The sequence below is a fragment of the Fundulus heteroclitus genome, chromosome 2, assembly GCF_011125445.2.
Source record: "Fundulus heteroclitus isolate FHET01 chromosome 2, MU-UCD_Fhet_4.1, whole genome shotgun sequence".
Lineage (NCBI taxonomy): Eukaryota > Metazoa > Chordata > Actinopteri > Cyprinodontiformes > Fundulidae > Fundulus > Fundulus heteroclitus.
The window spans coordinates 24,834,066-24,856,138 of NC_046362.1; the positions used below are offsets into that span (position 1 = coordinate 24,834,066).

General features: G+C 38.5%; 1 protein-coding gene across 1 annotated transcript in view; it reads left to right on the forward strand.

Annotated features, from left to right (window-relative positions):
* Positions 1 to 12,140: 12,140 nt before the first annotated feature.
* Positions 12,141 to 22,073, forward strand: part of trim44 (tripartite motif containing 44) — an 85,000-nt gene continuing 75,067 nt past the window's right edge. The window contains exons 1-3 of the mRNA XM_012853269.3: positions 12,141 to 12,379; positions 14,385 to 14,959; positions 16,685 to 16,762. Of these exons, the coding sequence (XP_012708723.2) occupies positions 14,399 to 14,959; positions 16,685 to 16,762 (639 nt within the window). The 5' untranslated portion in view covers positions 12,141 to 12,379; positions 14,385 to 14,398. The remainder of the gene's footprint in view (positions 12,380 to 14,384; positions 14,960 to 16,684; positions 16,763 to 22,073) is intronic.

Consider the following 22,073-nt stretch of genomic DNA (forward strand, 5'->3'; position numbering starts at 1 on the left):
ATCGTATTTCAAAACACACACACACAGAACCGGAGGAGGTGGGGAAGTGCTGATAAAAACACAGGAAGCAGGAAAAAAGCACTGGCCCCTGCAGAGTTTTTACATCAAAGGGCCGATTTTAAACAATACCAGGTTTTATTATTTCTGTATAGCACATTAACAATGTAAAAACCATTTAATCTCCTATGATTATACATAGGACTAAAGATGCAATCTTGGCCAACTTGGTTAGCACAGGAGACGAAAAGCGACAGAGATGAGATGTCCTTGTCATTGTTTGGAGATTAAATCCAATCCAGAGCTGATTATTGGTCCAACTGATATAGCTATTCTTTCCATCAGTAAAGCCACAATAAACTCAAAGTAAGCTCTCACCCTCTGCATCAGTCGCAGGGTGTCGCACTTTGGAAAATATCTAGGAATATAACCTGTTCAAACAGTATTTGCATGTCTCCACCCCCTAATAGCCCATATAAAGACACACACACAAAACAATCTGTGAAGAACAGAGTTCTTTTCGTGCCATTGTTGCTGTGTTCATTCATACATCTGATATTTTTCCATTTATTTCCCAGAGGCACACCACTTAATCTCATAATCTGCTTTTGCTTTGATGAGAGTTGTATGCCCGCAAGATAGGAGATAAGCATCGCACACACGTCTGCACATAGACATCTGCAGCATCAGCAAAATGAAAAATCAGCTTAACCATCTTTAGAGATTCATTTTTACACCGATGCATCTGTTATTTCTCTGTCTTTCTTTTAATTTCTTATTCTGACTCTATATCTTTCGCTTAACGGTCTCCGTGCGTTGTGACAGGTATTCTTCCACATTTGTGTGCTGACTTGGCACACGTCAACCCCTATGGCACTCCAGTAATTGTTTCAAGAGTTGATATAAGATCGCATCTGAGAGAGAGAAAGAGGGTGAGAAGTAGGTGCTGCCATGGAGAAGACAGGGGACTGTCCAAACGTCAGCAAGAAAACACCAGCAGGTCATCTTTTCATTCTTTTGTTTGCTCGCAGGCGGTGTTCTCGCCTGTGAAGACGAAATTCAATCTTCATCCCTTCACTCACAGATTTTTTTGCACTCTCCTTTTTATCAGCCTGCTTTAGTGCTAAAAGTATTCTCTGCCGTTCTCCTCGCTTCTCCTGGTTCCTCCTTCTTCTCCATCATCCTGTCAGCCGCATTAGCAAGAAACAAGCACAGAGGGTTTGAGCATTGTAAGAACTTTTTTTTTGCCTTTAAAGTAATTACCTCAGTGATTGAACCAAATGCGGTCTCGTTCCCTCAGTCTCCGTCATTCACCCGTCTGTTGCACAAAGCATTGAGGTTTATGTCGCCTGTCACCTTTTGACTGGCAGGTGCAGTGTCTCCGTAAGCTGGGATCAATGGAAACCTCTGACAACGGAACGCGTATGAAAGGACTGAGACGGCCAGTGTCAGCATGAAGGGCTAATGAGGAAAATAGAAAAGGATTCAAGAGAAAATCCTTTTCTACAATGTCTAAAAGCTAGTTCACGGGGAATCTCTGCCTGTGGTGCCTCAGAATGTCATATAGTATGTCACATTACAACCAAACCGTAACCTAAGTTATCAACATAATTTATATAGTATCACAGAATTGTGGAAGGGGAAATGATACATCTATACATTGTCTATACCTATTTATCCTTGCAGGGTTGTGTGGTGGCTGGTGCCTATCTCCAACAGTCATTAGCTAACAGGTAAACCGTAGACATGTTCCTAGTTCATCACATGGCAAAGACACAGTCGAAAAGTGAAGTATAAACAAAAGTGCAGACTGGAAATCTCACTCCCTGTGAAAATGGATTCACTGACTGCCTTGTCAAGCATACATGCGCCAGTCAATCTGCGTCTAGTCCTCATCCTACCGTCCCACCTTCACCCACTCAAGCTTCACCTGACTACTTCTCCCCTAACGGCCTCCACCACCAGTGTCGGGATCCCGGGGAGGAAGACTTCACTAATCCCTAATCCTAAAATGAATATCCAAGCTTATAGACATTCGCAGCTTTCATCTCTTCTGCCGGGGTCCGACCGCTAATGAACTTTCTAATTTATGTCAATAAATCTCTGAATGTCTTTGATCAAAGTATACCTAGTCAAAGCCCAGATCCAAATCTAATTGGGAATCTGTGGCAAGACTGCAAAAACTTGTGCTCACTAATTCTCTTTATCTTACCTGGCTGAGCTTCATCTATCTTGCAAAGAAGAATAGGTAAAAAATTAAGTCCCTCGATGTGCAAAGCTGGTAGAGCCATGCCCCTGGAGACTTGCACCTGTAACTGCAGGGAAAAGTGGCTCTACAAAGAGTTTACTCGGGGTACTAAATAACAAATGTATGTCATATTTTTTCAGTTTCATTTGTAAAACAATTCCACCCAGAGTCATTTTCCTTCCACTTCACAATGTTGCACATTTTTTTCTACTATGTTGCTATACTGTCTCAAAATGTGACGACTGAATGAACACTTTTGCAGGACACTGTGTCTCATGGAACGCTTTCACATTCGAGAGGTCTCCCTTTCAACCTTTTGCAAGCAGAGTCACAGGCTTGGAGGACGCCGTTCAGGGATTTGGAATGGTTGAACGCTTTTGGCTTGCACATCCATCCTGAGAATTTTCCAGGACGACATCAGTGCCAGGATGCCATGCGTCTGAGGGCACAGAGGAGTATTGTGACCTGGCGCCCACGTTCAGGGGCCTGCAGAGAGGCACCACAGAGAACAACACTGAATGTCATTGTCTGAGGGCAAAACGCCAGAGATCTGCTCGACGTCCCATGGCATCAGGGCAGACAGTTATCCAGCTGTGGCCGAGCATGCACCACTATTAAAAAAAAAGTCAGTCTCAGGCATACTGCAATGCCCGAGACTAAGTTTGATGTGACCTTAATTTACGTCCTTGTGCCTCATATTTTAATTGCACATTCTCTTTCTCTGTCTTAAACTTTTAGTAGGCAGAGATCTTTCAAGTGGTGCGCTCGCTACTTGAAAGATCCTGACCCACAGGCAAGAACACACTTGTTTTCCACTGATGAATTGCAGATGTAGCAAGAACATGTTGTGTGAGTAAAGCTGAATAAGACCCTCCTTAGACAAACCGTCCATTGTATTGGATTCACTGGATTTTTTTTTTTTTTGTCCTTCTTGGTTTGGTACAGACTAAATTAGAGTGGATTCAAAAGTTCTTAACCAGATTAGGATAGGGCGGGTTTAATGAGGACCCATTTGTTGTTGTTTTTAAAACAAGCAAGGAATATCCTGGCTTTTCTCAAAGGGTTTTGTGAGACGTGTAACGGTTCAGAGCTTAATGAGTCTCTACTATTGTAACTCTTTTGAAGTTTTTTTTATTACTTTTGACCAAACATATGCTTTAAATATAGAATGCCTGGATTATTTATTGGATAAAAGGCAATCAAAGCATATGTAAAAAAAAAAAAAAAAAAAAAAAAAAGAATCCTGAGATGAAATCAATGGTGTTTGATGTTAGGAGCAAGAAAGACAATGTAAGAAGCTTTCCCTATACATTTCTAAAGAAAGCTGAATTGTTTTAACAACAAAAAGTCTATAAATATTGTAAAAAAATTATCTAAGAGGGAAAGGGAATCTCATTCCAAGTGTTTGACAGAGCAGCAGAGCTCATTATCAGTTCAAGAAGTGTCAAAACATGGCTCCCACAGCTTCTGAAATAAATGAAAAGTGTTCTCTCTTCTGTAACTAATCTGCTCCATCTTAACAGCAAGGATCATCTCATTAAACTACATTTTAAGATATTAATATACTGGGTCTTCTTATCATTTTAAGTAATATCCTTTTGACAGATGCGAAAGCTGCTTGTTCTGTAGGAGGAATCAGATTTTGTCAGATTATCATCCAGCTGAATTTAGACCTACGCTGTTCAGAAAAGCAGTGAAATATGTAGCATCACTAACTGGGCCGTTTTAGAGCGTGCCAGAGTCGATGTGAAACCAATCTGTATACAAATGAGAAGACAAGAGGCTTGAATATAAAAAAGTATCAAACTTGCAGCCTTCTCAGAATGCAAGCGTGGTGCTCTAAAGCCATTAGATTAGACCATCACTACCATAGTAGGTCCCCCATTGCATGTCTGCAGTTGGAGCAAAATGCTTCTTTAACCAAAGTTTCACCAGTTTAAAGCTCACAGTTTTAGTTGCCTACTGATTTTAGGATCAATATCAAAATTATTTTATTTTGTTTTTGTTTGTCTCTAAATAGTTTTGCCAATCCCTACATCTTTGAGCTTTTAAAGCCATGTGTGCCCCGTCGTTCTCTCAGATCTGCTGACCCGCTGCTCTTGTCAGGGCAGAGAGCCAGGAGGAAGCTCAGAGGAGGCCATGCTTGTCTGTAGCTGCTCCCAAGCTTTGGAACAACCTGCCGCTGCACATTAGGCAGGCTTCCTCCTTGATGTTTTCCTTTATGTGTGTTTTATTCATTTTTGTCCATTTGCTGTTAATCTGCACAGCACTTTGGTCTTGCTGTTTGTTTTTAAAGTTCTTCATGAATAAAGTTGGATTAGATTGCATTGGTTTCTCCTCAACTGAAAAAGACAAAATAGAAGCAGGTCAGGGAGGCTTTCAAGAAGCCGACAGCAACACTTCTACTAGAATTTCTGAGAACTATTGGCTGGGTCCTACGTGCGTGACAGCAGTCTTCCCTTTTCTTTATGTCTGATCTGAGAAGAAGGGTCAAAGAGAGAATAATTTAGTTCCAAAGAAAACATCCAGTCCTGTTTTAAAATGTTCTAAAGGCTTGTGAGATCACTATTCTGATTAAAACCAGACTTAATTTCTTTGGGCTACAATTCCTAAAGTTGTGTTCGACACAAGAATAACACTTCTCCTGACCAAAAGAACGCACCTTCAGGGAAATATGATGGTGGTAGCATTACACTCTGTTTTTTTCTTAAGACCTGCAGAGTTTTGTGAACATTGAAGGAAATAGTAGCAATTCCAAATTTTGTCAACTTTGAAATCTTCAGGTATCTAGTAGAAAGCTGAAGATGAAGTTTATTACAAATAAAATCCCAGAATTCGCTGTTATGTTCTTAACAAGCATTATCTGTATGGTTGAATAAAGGTTGATATATCTATATATATATATATATATATATATATATATATATATATATATATATATATATATATATATATATATATATCAAGTCTTGTTCTATTTGCATATTATTGAAACGTTTATGTATTTCAACTGCTTATTTCATTAATTGAAATAAATTATATAGATTAATTACACACAGGGTGACCTTTTCAAACCTTTCTATGTGTTAGTTCCGACATTCTTTCACTTACAGCTCATGAAAAGACATTTAAATTCTTGGGATATTAGAGTACTTCATAAGTCCATTAAAAATACATTTTTAATTATTAAATCTGAGCTTAATTAATTGCATCTTTAATACCTCCTTAAAGGTTATTTTCATAAGGTGCTTTTTATCTGACAAACGAGAGTCATCGGAACACATATTCTAACGTCTAGTTGTACTACATATGGATCAAAGGAGAAATTAAAGTTGATACATAACACCATTAATTCAAAAAACACATTTAAAGGTTTGCTAAATAAAAGAGAGAGAGAAAAAAAATAAGACACAAGTGCGTCATACTGGTTGGCTTGTCACAGCTCCCATGGTACCCAGCTTTCACATGCTCTAAGCTAATAATATCAAAACAAATTTAAAAAAGCAAATCGATCTATAATGCCTCCTATGCGCTACCAACAAATGAAGAGATTACTGAAGTATGATACATCTAAAATTGCTTTAGGAAGCTCGGGTACAATTCCCTTGATGCATTGCTTGAAAATTCAAAGTCGTGAAACTTGAGCTTGATGTCAGAAACTGAGAGATGTTTTTAGGACTGCGGGTTGCGCATCAATGTTCTAGATCCAGTGGTGCAAAAGAGTTACTGTGCTCACAGAATGTGTGGAAGGGTGATAAGAGTGGTGTGTATGTCAAGGTGGTAAGTAGAGGTATATGACAAGGCAGTGAAAGTGCCAATACAGTTAATCTGCTTTGTGTTTCTGGTTTTGGAAAGGATTCATTTAGCATCTGGATGGAGGACACAGATAGATGTTTATAAAGGCCCTGCAAACGTGTTTAAGAAGAAAATTATTCTGATTTACTAAAATAGGTCTCAAATGCTAAATCTTGAGTAAACCCCTGTTAAAAACCACTGTAAGTCTGTCTTTGTTCTGTACATGCACATGTAGTAATTTAGTCCAAAATCAAAAATGGCCCAGTAGGAATTCATGCAATTACTAAATAGGATATTCTGTAACCCATAAGACAGTTACATAAATTTACTGAAGACTGAGACTAATGTAGCCCTATTATTAGAGAAGTGCATAATTGCTTATAATGGTAAATGATGAATGCAAGAAGACATCATTTTATTCTCATTAGGCAACGTAGCTATTCTTGAGAAATTCCTGAGCTAAAAATAACACACAACATATAATGTTTATGTCTGCGAGTCTGGAACGAAGAAACTGGATAAACAGAAACAGGAGGCAAAAACAGGTTTTACATAGCTGCTTCTGACAAAAATGAAAAGACTTGTGGTGAATAAACAGAAAGGAAATGTACAAAGGACAGTTTATAAATGAAAGTGAGACATTTTATCAAAAATAATAACAATAAACCTTTCAATTCTGGGCACTGTTGAGTGAATTGGTTACTCTACATTGCCCATATAAGTGCATAAGTGCATATGCGCGGTCCTGCGTGTTAGTTGTGGTGAGATCAACTGGCGACCTGTCCAGGGTGTACGCCGCCTCTCACCCAATGACAGCTGGAGACAGGCACTATCTACCCCGCAACCCAATAACGACTCGCGGGTGTTGGCAATGGACAGATGGCTAGAAACCTTTATTTTATGTGGAGCTGTTGAATTAATCAAAATAAACTAAGGCACAATTTTTTGTTGCCAAAACCAAAGAAAATGTGACATGTAGAGCTGTACAAAAATGTATTAATTATCCAAATACTTCCTCATATACTGACTACACTATGTATATGTTTTTGAGGGAATAGTTCTATCCCTGGATAAGTATTGTGAGTTATTGATGGTACCCTTGCTTGTAAAAACAGATTTTTATGCCTCTGCCTTCAGCCTTGTTGCACTGACCCGTATCTCAGACCACTGCGGTGCCGCTATTCAGTCTTGACAGCGTTCACTCCTCTGAAATGCTCTGTACACACAGAAGGCAAGCTTATCTTAGAAAACAGCCTTTCTGATTCAGCAGCAAGTGAAATGTAACACATATATCTTTATTTCTCTTTATAATGTTCCAGATCAGGTTTGAGGGTGTTAGATTTTTCAGCTTGAAGCTGTCCTTCTTGATTAGATAGAGTACTGGTCAGAAGTTTAGATATACTCAGCAGTGAGTTGAATGTAATAGTTGAGATTTTACTCATTTATTTGATGCAATCTTTAGAATGAACTGATAATGCAATATGCAACTTGTGTTCCTCGTAGCTCCCTGAGATCCTTGTTTCTGTTATTAGTTTCAACTTTGGTTCAGTGTTTATGTTTATAGCTTTATTTGGTATCTGTTTGAGTCAGTTTCTGTTTAGTTAGCTTATGTCCATTATTATTTTATTAGTTATGTTAGACCCTTATTTTATTCTTGCCTTCCTTTATGTTAGTTCCTCCTCAGTATTATGTTTGAGACATTCTTATGATTATTAGATTGAGCTCCTGTTTTAGTTAGCTTCTGTTATTAGTCTGCAATCTGTGAGATCTTATTAGTTTAGTTAGTTTTTTTCCCTATGTTTGGCTATTCTTAAGTTCCCTGTTAGATTCTGTTACTCCCCCACAACTGCCAGTTCATTGCCCCCCTTTTCCTTCAAAATAAATCTGTCACTGAGTTCACCTGTGCGTAATAATCCACCTATTGTTCAATCCGTCTCTTCCCCTATAAATTCAGCCCATTTTGTTTCGCACATTGGCTATTTTTTTTCTCCACATTGAAATGTGGATTAAAACCCCCAAAAATAATCAGTATTGTACAGTTTATATGGGCACATAATCAAGTAATCCTAATTATCATAATGTGCGTTTATAAGCACCTGGCTTTGTTCAGAAAGCAACCACTCTGACAAGCGAAGATATCAAATTTCCATAAAAAAATTAAATAAGAAAGATTTAAAAAAATGACAGAAGAGGAAGAACTTCAGTTTTTTCTGAACAACAATTTTTTTTTAAACAAAGCAGTATTCTATAAGTTCATATGTCCTCTGAGCACCCAGGCTGGACTCGCACGACGTTCTAATTACAGTTGAGTCGTTACAGAATGAATAATAATTTTGAGCTCTTTTAATGTTTTGAATAGAAAGGTTGGCACAAGAATTGCTTTTGAGGGAAGCAATTCTTTCTTGGTCGGCACCCATTCAATCTATTCTAATCACTGTTCACGGTAGTGGTGTTCCAGTTTTTTCTAATTCATGAAAGGTTTGAGCCTTGTCTTATCCTGGATTGTTCTTAAACATCCTAACAAATTCACTGTTTACAATTCAGGTCAGATATTTGATAGTTGGACCCATTAAGGACTTCCAACAGAACAATGATCCGAAAAATAACTTAAACCTGGTTTTTGATGGGTATTGTGCTTGCAGAAGGACCTCCCCGGAGCCCAGGACAAACCAGTGTTGAATATTTATGTGCTGTGTTTAAAAGATGGCCTCTTGACAGGATATCAACCGATTTGAATTAACTCTACTAATTCTGCCAGCAGAATCCGGCTAAAAACGCCTGACAAAAAAACCCACAGAAAGCGTGACATTTAACCAAACATTAGGGAAGCTCTGTATGTATCTGACTCTGTTTGCGTAATACTGATTACTGTTTGAATGAAAGAAAATCCATGATAAATAATAAACTTGTGCACCCAATTATTGCTTTTAAAATCATTAACCTTGTAGGTTGTATAATAATTCCAATCTTGAAAAACCATGGTTAAAATACATCATTGAAATAATGTAAATAATCAAGATATCCATACCCACAATAACTGAATGTTAACTCCTCGCTGAAACTGTAGGGTTCATCAGACTACAGCAACTTGCAAACATGCATAACATGGTCCTGTCTTAAGTTTTGCACGTATCACAAAGGGGAGAGACGCTAACTCTGTTCAGACTCACTCACTTCAGACCAACTCACTGTTGTTCCACTGTAGTACATTTCATCTTGAGACCAACAACTGACCTCATGCCGGCAACAATGCCAAAGCCAAAAGATTAACTAAGTGTTTTCTGTTTGCTCTGCTCCTCTGCCAGAACTGCCTCCTTCAGTGTTGGCTGTTATTTTGGAGAGCTTTATGTTCTTTGTGTTGCAAACATCCATGCACAGCGGTTCCTGAGCTGCAAAAATACAACTTAGGTAAACAAATTTAGCTCCCACAGAGCGTCCCATTTTGTTTCATAGAAACTCTCCTGTGGAGACGAAGAAAACAGATGAGAGAAACCGACGCCACATACTGCATTCTTATTGACTGCTTATCTTAATGAAGTGCAAGCCAATGAGGCTTTTAATTGTTTTCAGTTTTGTGCAGGATGCAGAGTGATGCCGTTATTGTTACCTTTCGGTAAAATCCAATGCTTCCGAAGACTCTGGAATAAGTCAAAGGTGCATGTAACGTCACGCCGGCCATGATTTCACTGTGATGTGCAAGGCAAAAACCATTTGTGCTCTCAATTACGTTAGCTCCACTTCCAGTGAGTGAACACAGTTAAGATGCAATGCCCACAGGACACGCCGTCTCAGTTTTGGCCATTACATCAGCCTTGCACAAGCACCAAGCCAAGGGAAATCTTTGCCAGTCAAATATGTTGTCATTGAATCATCTTTTATGTATATAATCCTCTGTAACACAATTTTTAATGTATTGAGACCCTCTTCAAAGCTGTGCAAAAAAGTCGCCCATTTCGGGAAGATGCTTGAGGCTTTCTTGGAACATGTAAATGGTTATTTTCTGGTGTAGCACTCAAACCAAACTATCAGCCGATAAGTATTTGCCAAACAGAGCTTGTGTGAAGCCCAGTTCAATAGGCTCTTTAGATCTCTCTACAGAGAACAGCTTGTTTTTCCACATTTCTCTCTATCTCTCTCCAGACCTCTAATCCTGCTCTATTGTCTCTCGGTGGTGCTTTATGGTGGGTACGGAACAGAAGGGAAAGCTGATATAATAATTAGAAAATCCTCATTAAACCTTGTGAGGAAAAATTCACAGTTGCTTTACCCTACCAGCTGAGCCTTTTCATTTTCTCTTTTCCAGCCCCATTCATATAAATGCACTTGGCCTTCTCGCTTTAGCTTACTCAATTTGCTGCATTTCCTTACAAACACAAATGCATAAAATAACATTCAACACAGAAAAAGGCTACAAAAATACTTCTTTATAAGAAAAATAAGGTACCATTGCAACCAGGATGATCCAGAAAAAGCCTATTAATAGCCTACAAGCAGCCTGTTGTTGCTGTTTTTTTTTTATTTTTTATTTGAGTAAATAACATTACAGTTTGTGACTAATTAGGTTTGAATAACAGACAAACTGGACCGATCATCTGACAAGCCTAATGCCTGAAAGCACACAGTGTCCAGACGAAAGCTATTTTTGGTCATTGCTTTCAGTTTTGTCTAAAAACCATCCAAAGACAATTTGGGAGAAAGACCGCAATGCAAATCAGGTTCTAGATTCTCTAGTTGACATCCAAAATTTGACTACATGTATTTTTGCAATAAATTAGCAAAACCATTCCTATATTTATTCTAAATATTTTTATTGCATCATAGCTGATTAATCCAAAAATAAGTATTTGGGGATCATTAATAAAAAAAAGAATACTTCTACATTAATGGTGTGATCAAAAGTGTGGAAGTTATGCCTGAGACACACAGTAATGCGCCTTTAAAACATGACAGATGCCGGTAAGTGAACATTGCACTGATAACAAGCCGGTTTCTTCACGCAAAGTTTGAGTTGTTCATCTGCACCGCCCTGCCAACATTGAAAACAATTGCCTAGTGTTCTTTTGTTTGTTTGTTTTTCAAAAATCTGTTTCAGCTTTGTCATAATTTGATAAAATGTATATTTGACATTCACTTTAAATATTTTAACAGATAATGTAAAGTTCATGGTAGACCATTGCCAACAATGTAATATTAAAAATATTCAGCTTCTCATAATTATGAGAAGCTGAATCTGTCTATCTATCTATCACATTTATATCTCACAATTTTGTTACTCAGAGATAGCTGTCAAAATTATGACATACTATCTCAAAAATCTATCTATCTATCTATCTATCTATCTATCTATCTATCTATCTATCTATCTATCTATCTATCTATCTATCTATCTATCTATCTATCTATCTATCTATCTATCTATCTATCTATCTATCTATCTATCTATCTATCTATCTATCTAATGAAGGAATTAATCTTACCTACATATACATAAACAGTTTAGGATTAAAATTATACCTATACTGAAACCTAAATTGTTTGTACTCCTGACAAATTTAGGTTTACAGTAATCTATGAATTCTATTAACATATATCTTCTGACTAATTAATATTAACATCTTTGAGTGACCCAGTCAAAGTCCTGACTTAAATCTGACAGAAAATCTGGCAAGATGGCTAGAAATTAGGGTGATGGCAAGGAGACCTTTCAACCTCTGGAGCTCATTATAAACAAATAAATTGTATAAAAATCAATATTTTTGCTAAAGACTGGTCAGCAATTATAGGAAGGATGTGATTCCAATAATATCAGTAAATATGTTTTTTCTTATCATTGAGGAAGGTAGCCTATACATATTTTCAACATCATCTGTGTTTTTTTTTTCAGATTTGTAATTTTGAGAGATGTTTGTCTCATTTCCTATGAGTAACAAACTTCACTGAATGAAATTATTTATTTTCCATCTAAAACTGCCGGGCGTTTGACTGATGATGAGTTATAACTAATGCCTGCCATGGATTCTTTCTCTGCGCTGTCAAACGACGTTCCCCGCCCAGCCTCTAGGTGGCTCTGTGGTTCCTCTCACCCCGAAAGCTGCAGTCAGGCACGAGGAACAAAAGAAGGAGGCAGCAGTTCATGACAATAAGGAAGTGGATGCTGTTGAACTGGAACTTTAGCTTTCCCACTGCTGTTTAAAGTGAAATGTGTCAGTTCGCAGCTCAGTGACAGACTCAAAACAACAACGGCTGAGCTAAGGAAGTTAGCCGCTAAGCTAACTGCGTCATAAACTTCATATTATTATCTTAAAACTCAGAAACAGGAGGAGAGGAAGACACGGACAAGTAAGTACACGCTGCTACCCTGCAGCATAAAAGAAATAAACAGTTTTGTTTTGTGGTAATACGTGAGTCAGAAAGAAGGGGTAGGAAAAAAACAAAACAAAGCGGGGGAGTTTTCTCTGTATTCGAGCGTTTTTTTTTATTCTGCTCGTCTGAGTCAGCCTTGAGGAGAAGTGCACAAACAACAGCCCAGAAGGAGAGAAAGAAAGAAAGGAGGCGCACAGGTGAAAAATATACTGCTTGTTTTTCTTCCTCTTGCTTTCAGTCCACTCTGCAGGAGAGCGAAGAGACATAAATACACAGGCACATAAAAAAGCAACAGTATATAAAGGTCAGGACCTGAGGAGAGCAGGGGGTGTTTGGACCCGCTGAGGCTACACAAATACATACTCAGCACTTTCTGTTTGCGAGTTAGTAAACAAGGAGAGAGTGAAAGAGGCAGTTTAGCAGCTGCAGACAAGGGGTGCCTCTTTATAGCACTTGGACAACCTCTTCTTTTTTTTCCTTATGGTATGGCAAGATTTTTTTCAGAATGTCGCCTTCCTTATTGTGCTGTAGAGACATTGCACTGATCAGACATAACATTATAACCACCTGTCTACTATTACTGTATGCCCCACTTGTTTTTGGCCAGCGCATCCAGAAGATGTTGGGGATTTAGAGGCTTGGATATGGTTCAGACTCGTTGTTTTAGCTCATCAAACCGTTCCTGATGATTTATTTATTCATTTAAATGACATGCTGTCATGTTAAGAGTGGCCACAGCTATTTGGGTTATACGGTTTCCGTGAAAGGGTGCACATGGACATCAATGTATTCAGGTAGGTGTTGTGTGCCAAATTATCGTCACCAGTGATTTGGACAGCTGAGCATTGTCCAAAGCATCACGCCACCACCATCAGCTTTTCTTTTTCTCTTCATTGGATCCTGGTGTCATTTGTGCCCCCCTGGTAGGTGATGGGTCATGTACAAGGAAACATGGTTTGCCACGCCAGGCCTTATTATTCCATTCTTCAATGGAAGAAGGTTTACAGAAGGCATGACAGGCTGAGCGGCAATGGGTTTTAGGACTGGACCGTATCCATTTCTTCATCCCTTCTCTGCCGAGGACTTCATGTAACTGAAGTAGGGCATTTTATTGATTTCTGATAAATGATTCAATTTCTGAGATCAAATAGGCAACAAATAACTGTTTTCTGGTTATCATTTATGGAATTGCATCAATTCAGTAAACTGATACGCACTCAGACACTAACTTGGTAATATTATGGTAAAATTCTAGTTATGGGGTATTTGGAGTCCAGGTTAAGTCCTCAAACTATTTCTAAACCCTTTTTGCTTTGTAGTACAAAGAGTTGAAAGGCTGGATTTGCTGGAAGAGGCTATAGCTATTGGAATCCTGCTTTTTACTCCCACCACACAGCCACATATGCAACAAACCACAACGGACAGTATATTCTGGCACCCCTTTATCAGAACCAGCATCAGCTTCTTCAGCAGTTTGAGCTATAGCAGCCTGTCTTTTGGATCACATCCCACAGAAGCTCCTGAGTCACTCAGGCTTGGCCGTGCAAATAACCCTGTGGCTGGTCAACACTGTTCCTTACTTGGACCTCTTTTTACAGTAAATCCTGATCACTGCACACCTCACACGACTTTGTGAGATGCTCCAACCCAGTCATCTCAACCATCTCTCATGGCTGTTGTCAAACTATTTGATCTGCTTCTAACACATCAACATTGATGACAGCATCTACACTTGTAGTATTTTTACATATATCCCATCCCCTAAAGGGAGGGGGCATTGATGAAGAGATGAACTGTGTTATTCCCTTCGCCTATCAGTGGTCCTAATGTTATGCCTGATTGTTGTATATTAGGGATTAGATTTGAGAATCCAGGATTTTGCTTTCATGCAAACATAACAGTCACTCCAAGAAGCTCAAACTTACATGTACCAGCTCCTATAGTATTTGTTTGTGGTATGACTTATTTATGTGATCCACAGACATTCCAGCCACAATGGATCACAAAGAGAAATCTCCGGAAGGAGCCCTGGACCTGAGTCAAGATGATTTGCCGCAGATGGACGGTTCCTGTGATGCGTGCGAGCCCGACGAAGCCCAACCAGCGACGCAGGTGTGCCACAGCTGCAGCTTCGCCTTCTGCCCGATTCATGCTGAGAGACACGCCAGCAGCACTCGGCACGCGTTAGTGCCTTATAACAGCGAAGACGCACAGGCCTGTGGCGCGGACAGAGACTCCAGAGTCGAAGGAGCGGCCGAGGAGGAATCTGGTGCAAATCAGGGGGCGGCCCACGGTGGAAAGAGTGGGACCGCTGAGGAAAGAGAAAATGCTGAGAATGAGGGGAAAGGTGGCGACGAGGCTGAGGCCATGGCTGCTGGAGAGGCGGGGAAGAGGGACACCGTGACCGTGGAGAGGCTGCGTTGCAAAGAGCATGGCCAGGAAGCCTCCCTCTACTGTAAACCCGACGAGCAAATCATCTGTGTGGTTTGCGCTGTGCAGGGCGAGCACAGGGATCATGAGATCATCACTCTGCACGAGGCCTATGTGTGGCAGAAGGTGAGCTGCACACGACATGACAGGTTTATAGATGGTAGACTAGCTGAGTGTGATTTATTGCCAGCCCTGTGTTGGGCCTAATCACTTATGGCATGCTGTACAATATCTGCAGCCCTGCGGCATCATGTATTCACAGCATCACCTATCTACTTTGCATTTTCTAATTCATTATCAAGGATCCCAATAGCTCTAGGCCTTGTACTCTTTAGAGTCAGCTTAGCAGAGTTTTTGAAGTTCTTAGTTTAATACTTTAAACCCAAAAACATTTCACAGTCACCCACATGACTGTATTAATAAAATCCAGTTACACTTCTATATGCATACTTTCTCTGAAAACCATGAAATGGAAATGAAACTAGGGCTGGACAATATAGATAAAAAAGCATATCGATAAAATAGAAATCATATTGATCGATATCGATAATTATCAACAAATTCAAAGTGCAGCCCTGGCTATTTTATACCATTTCTTAGCAACCTATTTATAGGTAAAGAACACACAAACGCTGAATTCAAACTCAACCCTTTATTCAACCAACTTTTTACCAAAACGGCAAGTTTTAAAAAAAGAAAAAAATTACGCATGCTCTCTGAACTCTTTTGAAGGGGCGGGGCTTGATTGCTGTATCTGCGTTGTGATTGGTTGGGAGGACGTAATGACTGTAATATTAACCTTCATGGCTAGAATGGAAAGGGAAGGAAAACTGTTCTTCTATGGAACTTTTTATTGACCCTTTTTCTATTTAAGTTGTGCAATTGTAAAAACATTAAATAAGAACAAAAATAGCTGTAACTGATTACATCTAATTGATTTTCTACAGATAAGTAAAATGATGTTCTAATTATTAAAGAGTTTTTGAAGGATACTTCTGAGAAGGCAACATTTTTGTCACTCTTGAGTTTTGAGTATAAAGACTCTTCATTTGGAAAGAATTCAGCTGTTGTATGATCTCTTAAAAATATATTTTTTTCCAGTTACATATAAAAGCTCATATGTATAAACATTCTTCTTCTTTATTTTATTTTTTTTCATGCCTGCAATACAATTTATATAAAAAAGTTTTATAAAGCTTAAAATAAATAAAATGAGTGCAACAGTTTGTATCTAATTGGCAACAGATCAGTACCTTAACGGGTACCAAACTCAATTACATATATACTACATTTGAAACAAATGTGTCTAATACAGTCAGAAATATATCATAAGATAACTATTTTATGCAGCAAAGGCTTTTTGTGAACTCTGCAACAACCTCAGGAAAAAATTGTAAATACTTTCTTTCTTTCACTCTTTCACTTTCTTTCTCTTACATCACGCTTATTTAAGAGCATCAAAGAAGGTCACAAAACCTAAAACCTGGCTCTAAACCTCCTTCAGCTTTTATTCTGCTTCTTCTAACAATGCATACAGACGATTAATCACAACAGACCTGTATCATGGCTTCAGTTTAATGTATGGAGAGCTTTAGATATTAAACACTACATGTAGAGTGGTTGGTAAGGATGCAGGGATATACAACAGCCTTTAATTTGTGTGGAAAAAACATCACTTAATAGTAACTTACTATTACCAATACTTGATTGTTTTAAAAACATTTCATTTTTTGCATCAATTTATAAGCTGATTATGTCAGTTTTTTTATGCTCTATCTCTGTGTACCTGCTGTGTTTACGTAGCAGCATACACTGTTGTATTTACTGCTTGTTGGTGTGCTCTCTCTGCAGAGCAGGCAGGGTCATGACCTGCTGGGCTACACACAGCAGATGGCTGAAAGGATCAAGACCAGGTGGACCAACCCTGAGGTGAGTGCAAACCCGTTTGCTCAGAACTCGGAGTATAATACCAACACCATTTAGTCAGGATGAGAACTTTCTAAAGAACATCTGTCAGGAAATATGTTTTCAATTGCTCTTATATTTCAGCAAAAACTGATAAAACAGCACAAGAATAGTTGTACCATCATTCATTTTTGCTACGTCTTTAGCATATGATGTTACAGTTATTGTAATAAGCTTAAGATCATCTTTTGTTAACTCCTGATTGTGCCAATTATTAATCCTGAAAAGGTTTAGTTGAAGCCGAACAATGGTACTAAGGTTCATGTCTGGAACTTAATGTTTGGAAATTCAGTTTTATTGAGAAAATATTAACAACATAAATCACTAATTGGGTTATCTTGTATATGAATAGTTACATATACAAATGAGCTTTTGCTGTAGGGTTGGGGAATGAAAATACTATAGTAATAGCTAAAACCGTATAGAATGTTTTCAATTAGCATTTTCCTGTTTTGATGACTTATTTGCTTTTAATCCCTCAATGAGAATTTCTCTACTATTCTCCAAACTAAATTTGCTCAAATTTGTATCAGAATCCGTTGCCACATTTTCTAAACATTTTTCTCAGGATATGTCATTCAGGATGTTTAAATTGTAATATAATGCACATGTAGTGCTGGACACGTGGCAGTAATGAGAAATTCTGCTGAAAACGGTGAAAAAATAATTATTTCTACCTTAAATCAACAATTTGTGTTATTGTTGATCAAATGCTTTTACTGTGATATCTTACAAAATTATTCAAACGAGCAATAAGCAAAATGTCAATATTTTAGAACTAAAAGATATTGATGTGAAGAACTAAAGGTAAAATTTCAGAAGTACTACGGTATGATGTCACCGCAGAGCACTGCGTTGTTCTTCCGTCTCTTGTTTACATAGCCGGGCTGGCCGCACGTACGTGCATGTGAAAAGCTGCCACTCAGGGCTTAACCCCTTCCTGCCCTGAAATACCATCATCAGAGCAGCGCAGTGTTGGTGCAACATGGCAGAGAGCACCCAAGCAGATCAAAATGTTCTCTTGCTAACAGCAATATAAAGTTATGAGTTACTTACTTCTTCAGTAGAAATATTCCTATGAGAGTTGATGCTGTTTTGCTGTGTTTTTATCCTTTCCAAATATGGTCATGCGAGGCGACGCATGAGAAGGGGAAAAAAGTAGTAGAGTTAAAGGCTTGTCTGATAGGCACGGCTTATCACACATCTTGTTTTGGTCTACAGACAGTACTCAAGCACCACCTAGTGGTGAAGTATCACTTATTGCTCGTTTAACACTAATGACTAAGTATCAAGAGTAAAAACTTGTCTCTTTGTAATGCAGAGGATACAGCTGTAATCAGCGCAGTCTTGTAGAGGGAAGGGTTGCAGAAACACAGCAGTCCAAGAATGGGATTAGAAAAGATTAAAAAGGCAGTTTAAATCATGTGTTGTAGCCAGTTATTTTTATCTGTTCATTTATTATGCTGCCTCAGTCACAAGTCTGTTTCTCTGGGTTCTGCAGATAAAACTCTGCTCGAAGCACGGCATGAGTCTGGATATCTTTAGGCTTTGGCTTATGTCACTACGTCGTAACTGTGCATTTGTGCTAAGTCAGCGACTCTCTTTTCATTCTTATTTATTTTCAAAGTGAATATGAGTTGAGCTTTGTCATGTGAAATGTGTAATACCGAATGTCCTTGAGCTGTTTTTAAACTCCTTCTGAACCCGGTCATTTGGTGGGGAAAAAAATTGAGTCTTAGATAATGCGTAGTGGCCCTCAGAAGTCTGCACATGCTTTCTTAAATACCAGGTTTGTGATGCATAAAACTGAAACTATGCTAAGTGATTTCATTTTTTATATATATATATATATATATAAATTTCATATAATGTTGCACATCTTATGGGATTCACCTGAAAAACAAATAGCATTGAGTCATGAATGAATAAAACTAAATCTTAAGTTTTGGGCAACAATTTCCAAGGCAAGCCAAGGCAAATTTATTTATATAGCACATTTCAGTACAAAGACAATGCAAAGTCTTTTACATTATTCAAATATAGGAAAATAAAACAGAATAAAAGTAAGTTGGAATAAAATGTAGGAAAAAAAAAAGAAAGTAGCACTGGTACAAAAACAATACTGAGAGTCACCAAGACAACACCATCATGCCCCGGGGGTTACTTTTCTTCAGCTGGAGCTGTTTTTTTTTTTTTTTGTTTTTTTGTTTTTTATGAAGGTGTATGAAATTCTAAATAGTTCCAGAAACCAGTCAGACCCAAAACCTTTAGGTGTCTGCCAGAAAGCTGTATATGAACAGGGAATTCATTTTTTAACTCAAATTAATCTATCCAAGCAAATGTCCACACCTGCTTAGGTGTCGGATTGTGTTATAAAGTGAGGAGCAAAAAAAAAACAATAAAAAAATGGAGCATTACCAGACAACCCCAGGCACCTCTTTCCCAACTTTTGCCAACCACTTTTTCCATCAGTAGCCCCAACAGCTCTCGCACACCAAAAAATGGTCCATCGAGTAAAAGGGATGTCATACTCTGAAGTATACACGCAGAAACCATTCATGTTACAGTTTATAAAACAATCTTGGTGAAGGAGGAAGCGTGGAACTTGTGACTTAGAGGTCTAAGATACTATCCTAATGTGTAAAAAAAAAACAACAAAAAAAACATTGCCATTTATTTCTAATATTTATTTTTTGCTTTCTAGGTAATGACAATTTTACAGAGACTTAGGAAATTTGTTGGACTGCACGGACTGATCATATTTCTTTGGGTCAAGTAAAGGAAGTATTTGCCCCCACTTTAAACACGGGGCCACAGCTGCTTCACATGCTTCACTGTTCAGGCGCCTGTGCACACCTACATAAGAATGACTTCATGAGAGAAAAATGGAAGTTTCAGAATGGTCTAGCCAGGGTTCAGACATAAATCTGGCAGATAATCTCTGGGGTCATCTGAAGACAGCTGATAGCAAGAGATGTCCTCACAATCTGATAGATTTAGTGGACGTTTGAAAGCTAGAGGGGGCAGACAGTACCTGATAGACTCTTGCTGAGGAAGATTGAATTTTGAAGGTTGAAAATAAAGGGCTTCAACAAAGTTTTAGTTACAAAATGTGCACACATGCAGTCCGGTAACTGCTGCCTTTTTATTTTTCAGATCTTTGATGTTATTTCTCTTACCGGTTTGTTTTTTTCTTAGTTGAATTGTACGGCATAAATACCAAATAAAATAACAAAAACATTGAAATTGTTAATCCCAATCCAACTTTTCAGTTAGTTATAAAAACCAACACAGGTTTTAACAGGGATGCTTACATGTTTGAGAGCCACTGTATGTGAGAGAATGTGTTCTTTTCTTCATCTTATTGTAAAGCAAGAGCTCTTAAACAGGTTTTATAGATATTTCAAGTTAGGTCTCTCTCAAAGGATCACTACCCCAGCTATAGCCATATTACCAACGTCTAACTGTTTAATCTTGTTGGCTGTATAATTCCTCTGTGTGCTAGTCATGCCTTGTGCAAAAGCAGACCCCAATGTGGGGAGATGACAGGATTCTTTATTTTGTTTTTATCTTTTAATTGTTTTTGCTTTTATGTCACCTTGTTGTTGCCCTCCTGTTAAAACTCCTCCAGGTTACTCTCTAAAGTACAGGCCAACTAGTGGGGGAAAAAAAATCTGTTCCTGAAAAAAATCTACTTAAGGTGAATTTTCATAGCAAGTCAACCTTGAAAATAGTTTCTGTATTTCCATTACAGATCCCGTATAGTGGAGGCTTGTTGTGTCACTGAAAATAAAACCTGACCGCCTAGAGTTAGAGGGTTGTGCAATGAAGGACAGAAGAGTGAAAGGCAACATCAGAAACGTGTGGCTCTGGTCTCAGCAAATTACCACTGAAGGCAACAGCAGCAGCAGCATCCCCTGCTCTCTGAACCATCCCCACATTTTCACCTCTGTCAAAAACCCTCCAGGAGAGCAGTGGCAAACTGAAGCATAACTGAGGACTTGCAGAGGTGTGACCCAAGCATAGTGGCATAAAGTAAAAGGTTAATTCCACTCACCTGTGGGAGATAACACTGTTTCTTGCAGCCCCCCAAACCACCACCGTGATTTTACATGTATTCTGATGCTGGCATATGACCGTAGTTTTCTGAAAGTTTGGAGTTCTGCTGTTTCACTGCAGGGGTGCAGTGTGTTGAGGAAAAGCACTTACCTGCTCATTCACGGCGCTCCGTGTTAGAGAACATTATGTGGATTTGTCGCCGTGTCCTTTCTGCTCCCTCAAATGTCAGTGTTTATTATTATGCGTGACAGGCAGCCTTCAGAGAGACTGCTTCTGGTAAGGAAGGTTATGTCCAAGTATGTGAGAAACACAGAGGCAGACTCACAAAGTGCATCTAGAGTAGGTTAAATTGCATGGTATTGACATCCTGAAACACTTTAAGGAGGAGGAGGAGGCCAGAGTGGTTGTCTGGTGGAAAAGGTTTAACCCTTACTACCCAATCCAGCCTGCTTTATTTCATGCTTTGCAAATGTATTCTTTTTTTTTTCATACTCTCGTATGCATGGTTTCAAAATGTTTGCCAGTTAAAATCTGAAATGTTTGCAAAGATTTTCAGCTCCCCTAAGCCAGTACTTCAGTTAACTTATAGCCGTAAGTTCTTTAGAGTTGGTTTCCACCAGCTTTGCACATCTTAAAATTTTTGCCGATATAAAATTTTTACCTGCATATCCTATACATGATCTTCAGAAATTCTTAGGGCTTTCTTTGAACAGTGGCTTTCTTCTGGTTAGTCTACCAAAAAGGTCAGATTACAGGAGTGCACAACTAATAGGTGCCCAGATTATCGCACCTAAACTGTTTTTTTTCCCCCCCAAAATTACCATAGTACCCCTATCTGTTTCCTCACCATGCTTTCCCGCATCATGATGCTGCCTCTACTGGGATGACACAGTTTAAATGTCTTCCACACCTGATACAGACATATTCAGTAAATTGGAATATGCCTTCCCTATTAGGCTCATTTGTCAGATTAAGAGTCCCATCAGAAATAAACAACCTATAAGCAGGTATTAAGCAACTTTTTATCAACCAAAGTTTTCTGTAACCTTTTTTTTATTAGTTTCGAGTAATATTCTGAATTACTAAGTTTTCATCAGGATTAATAGAAATGAATAGAAAGAAATGCTTTAAATGTATATAGCCACGTAGTATGCTTATAAAAAAAAGACCAAAACCATTTGATCATGATAAAGAAGGTTATATACACCAAACTTCC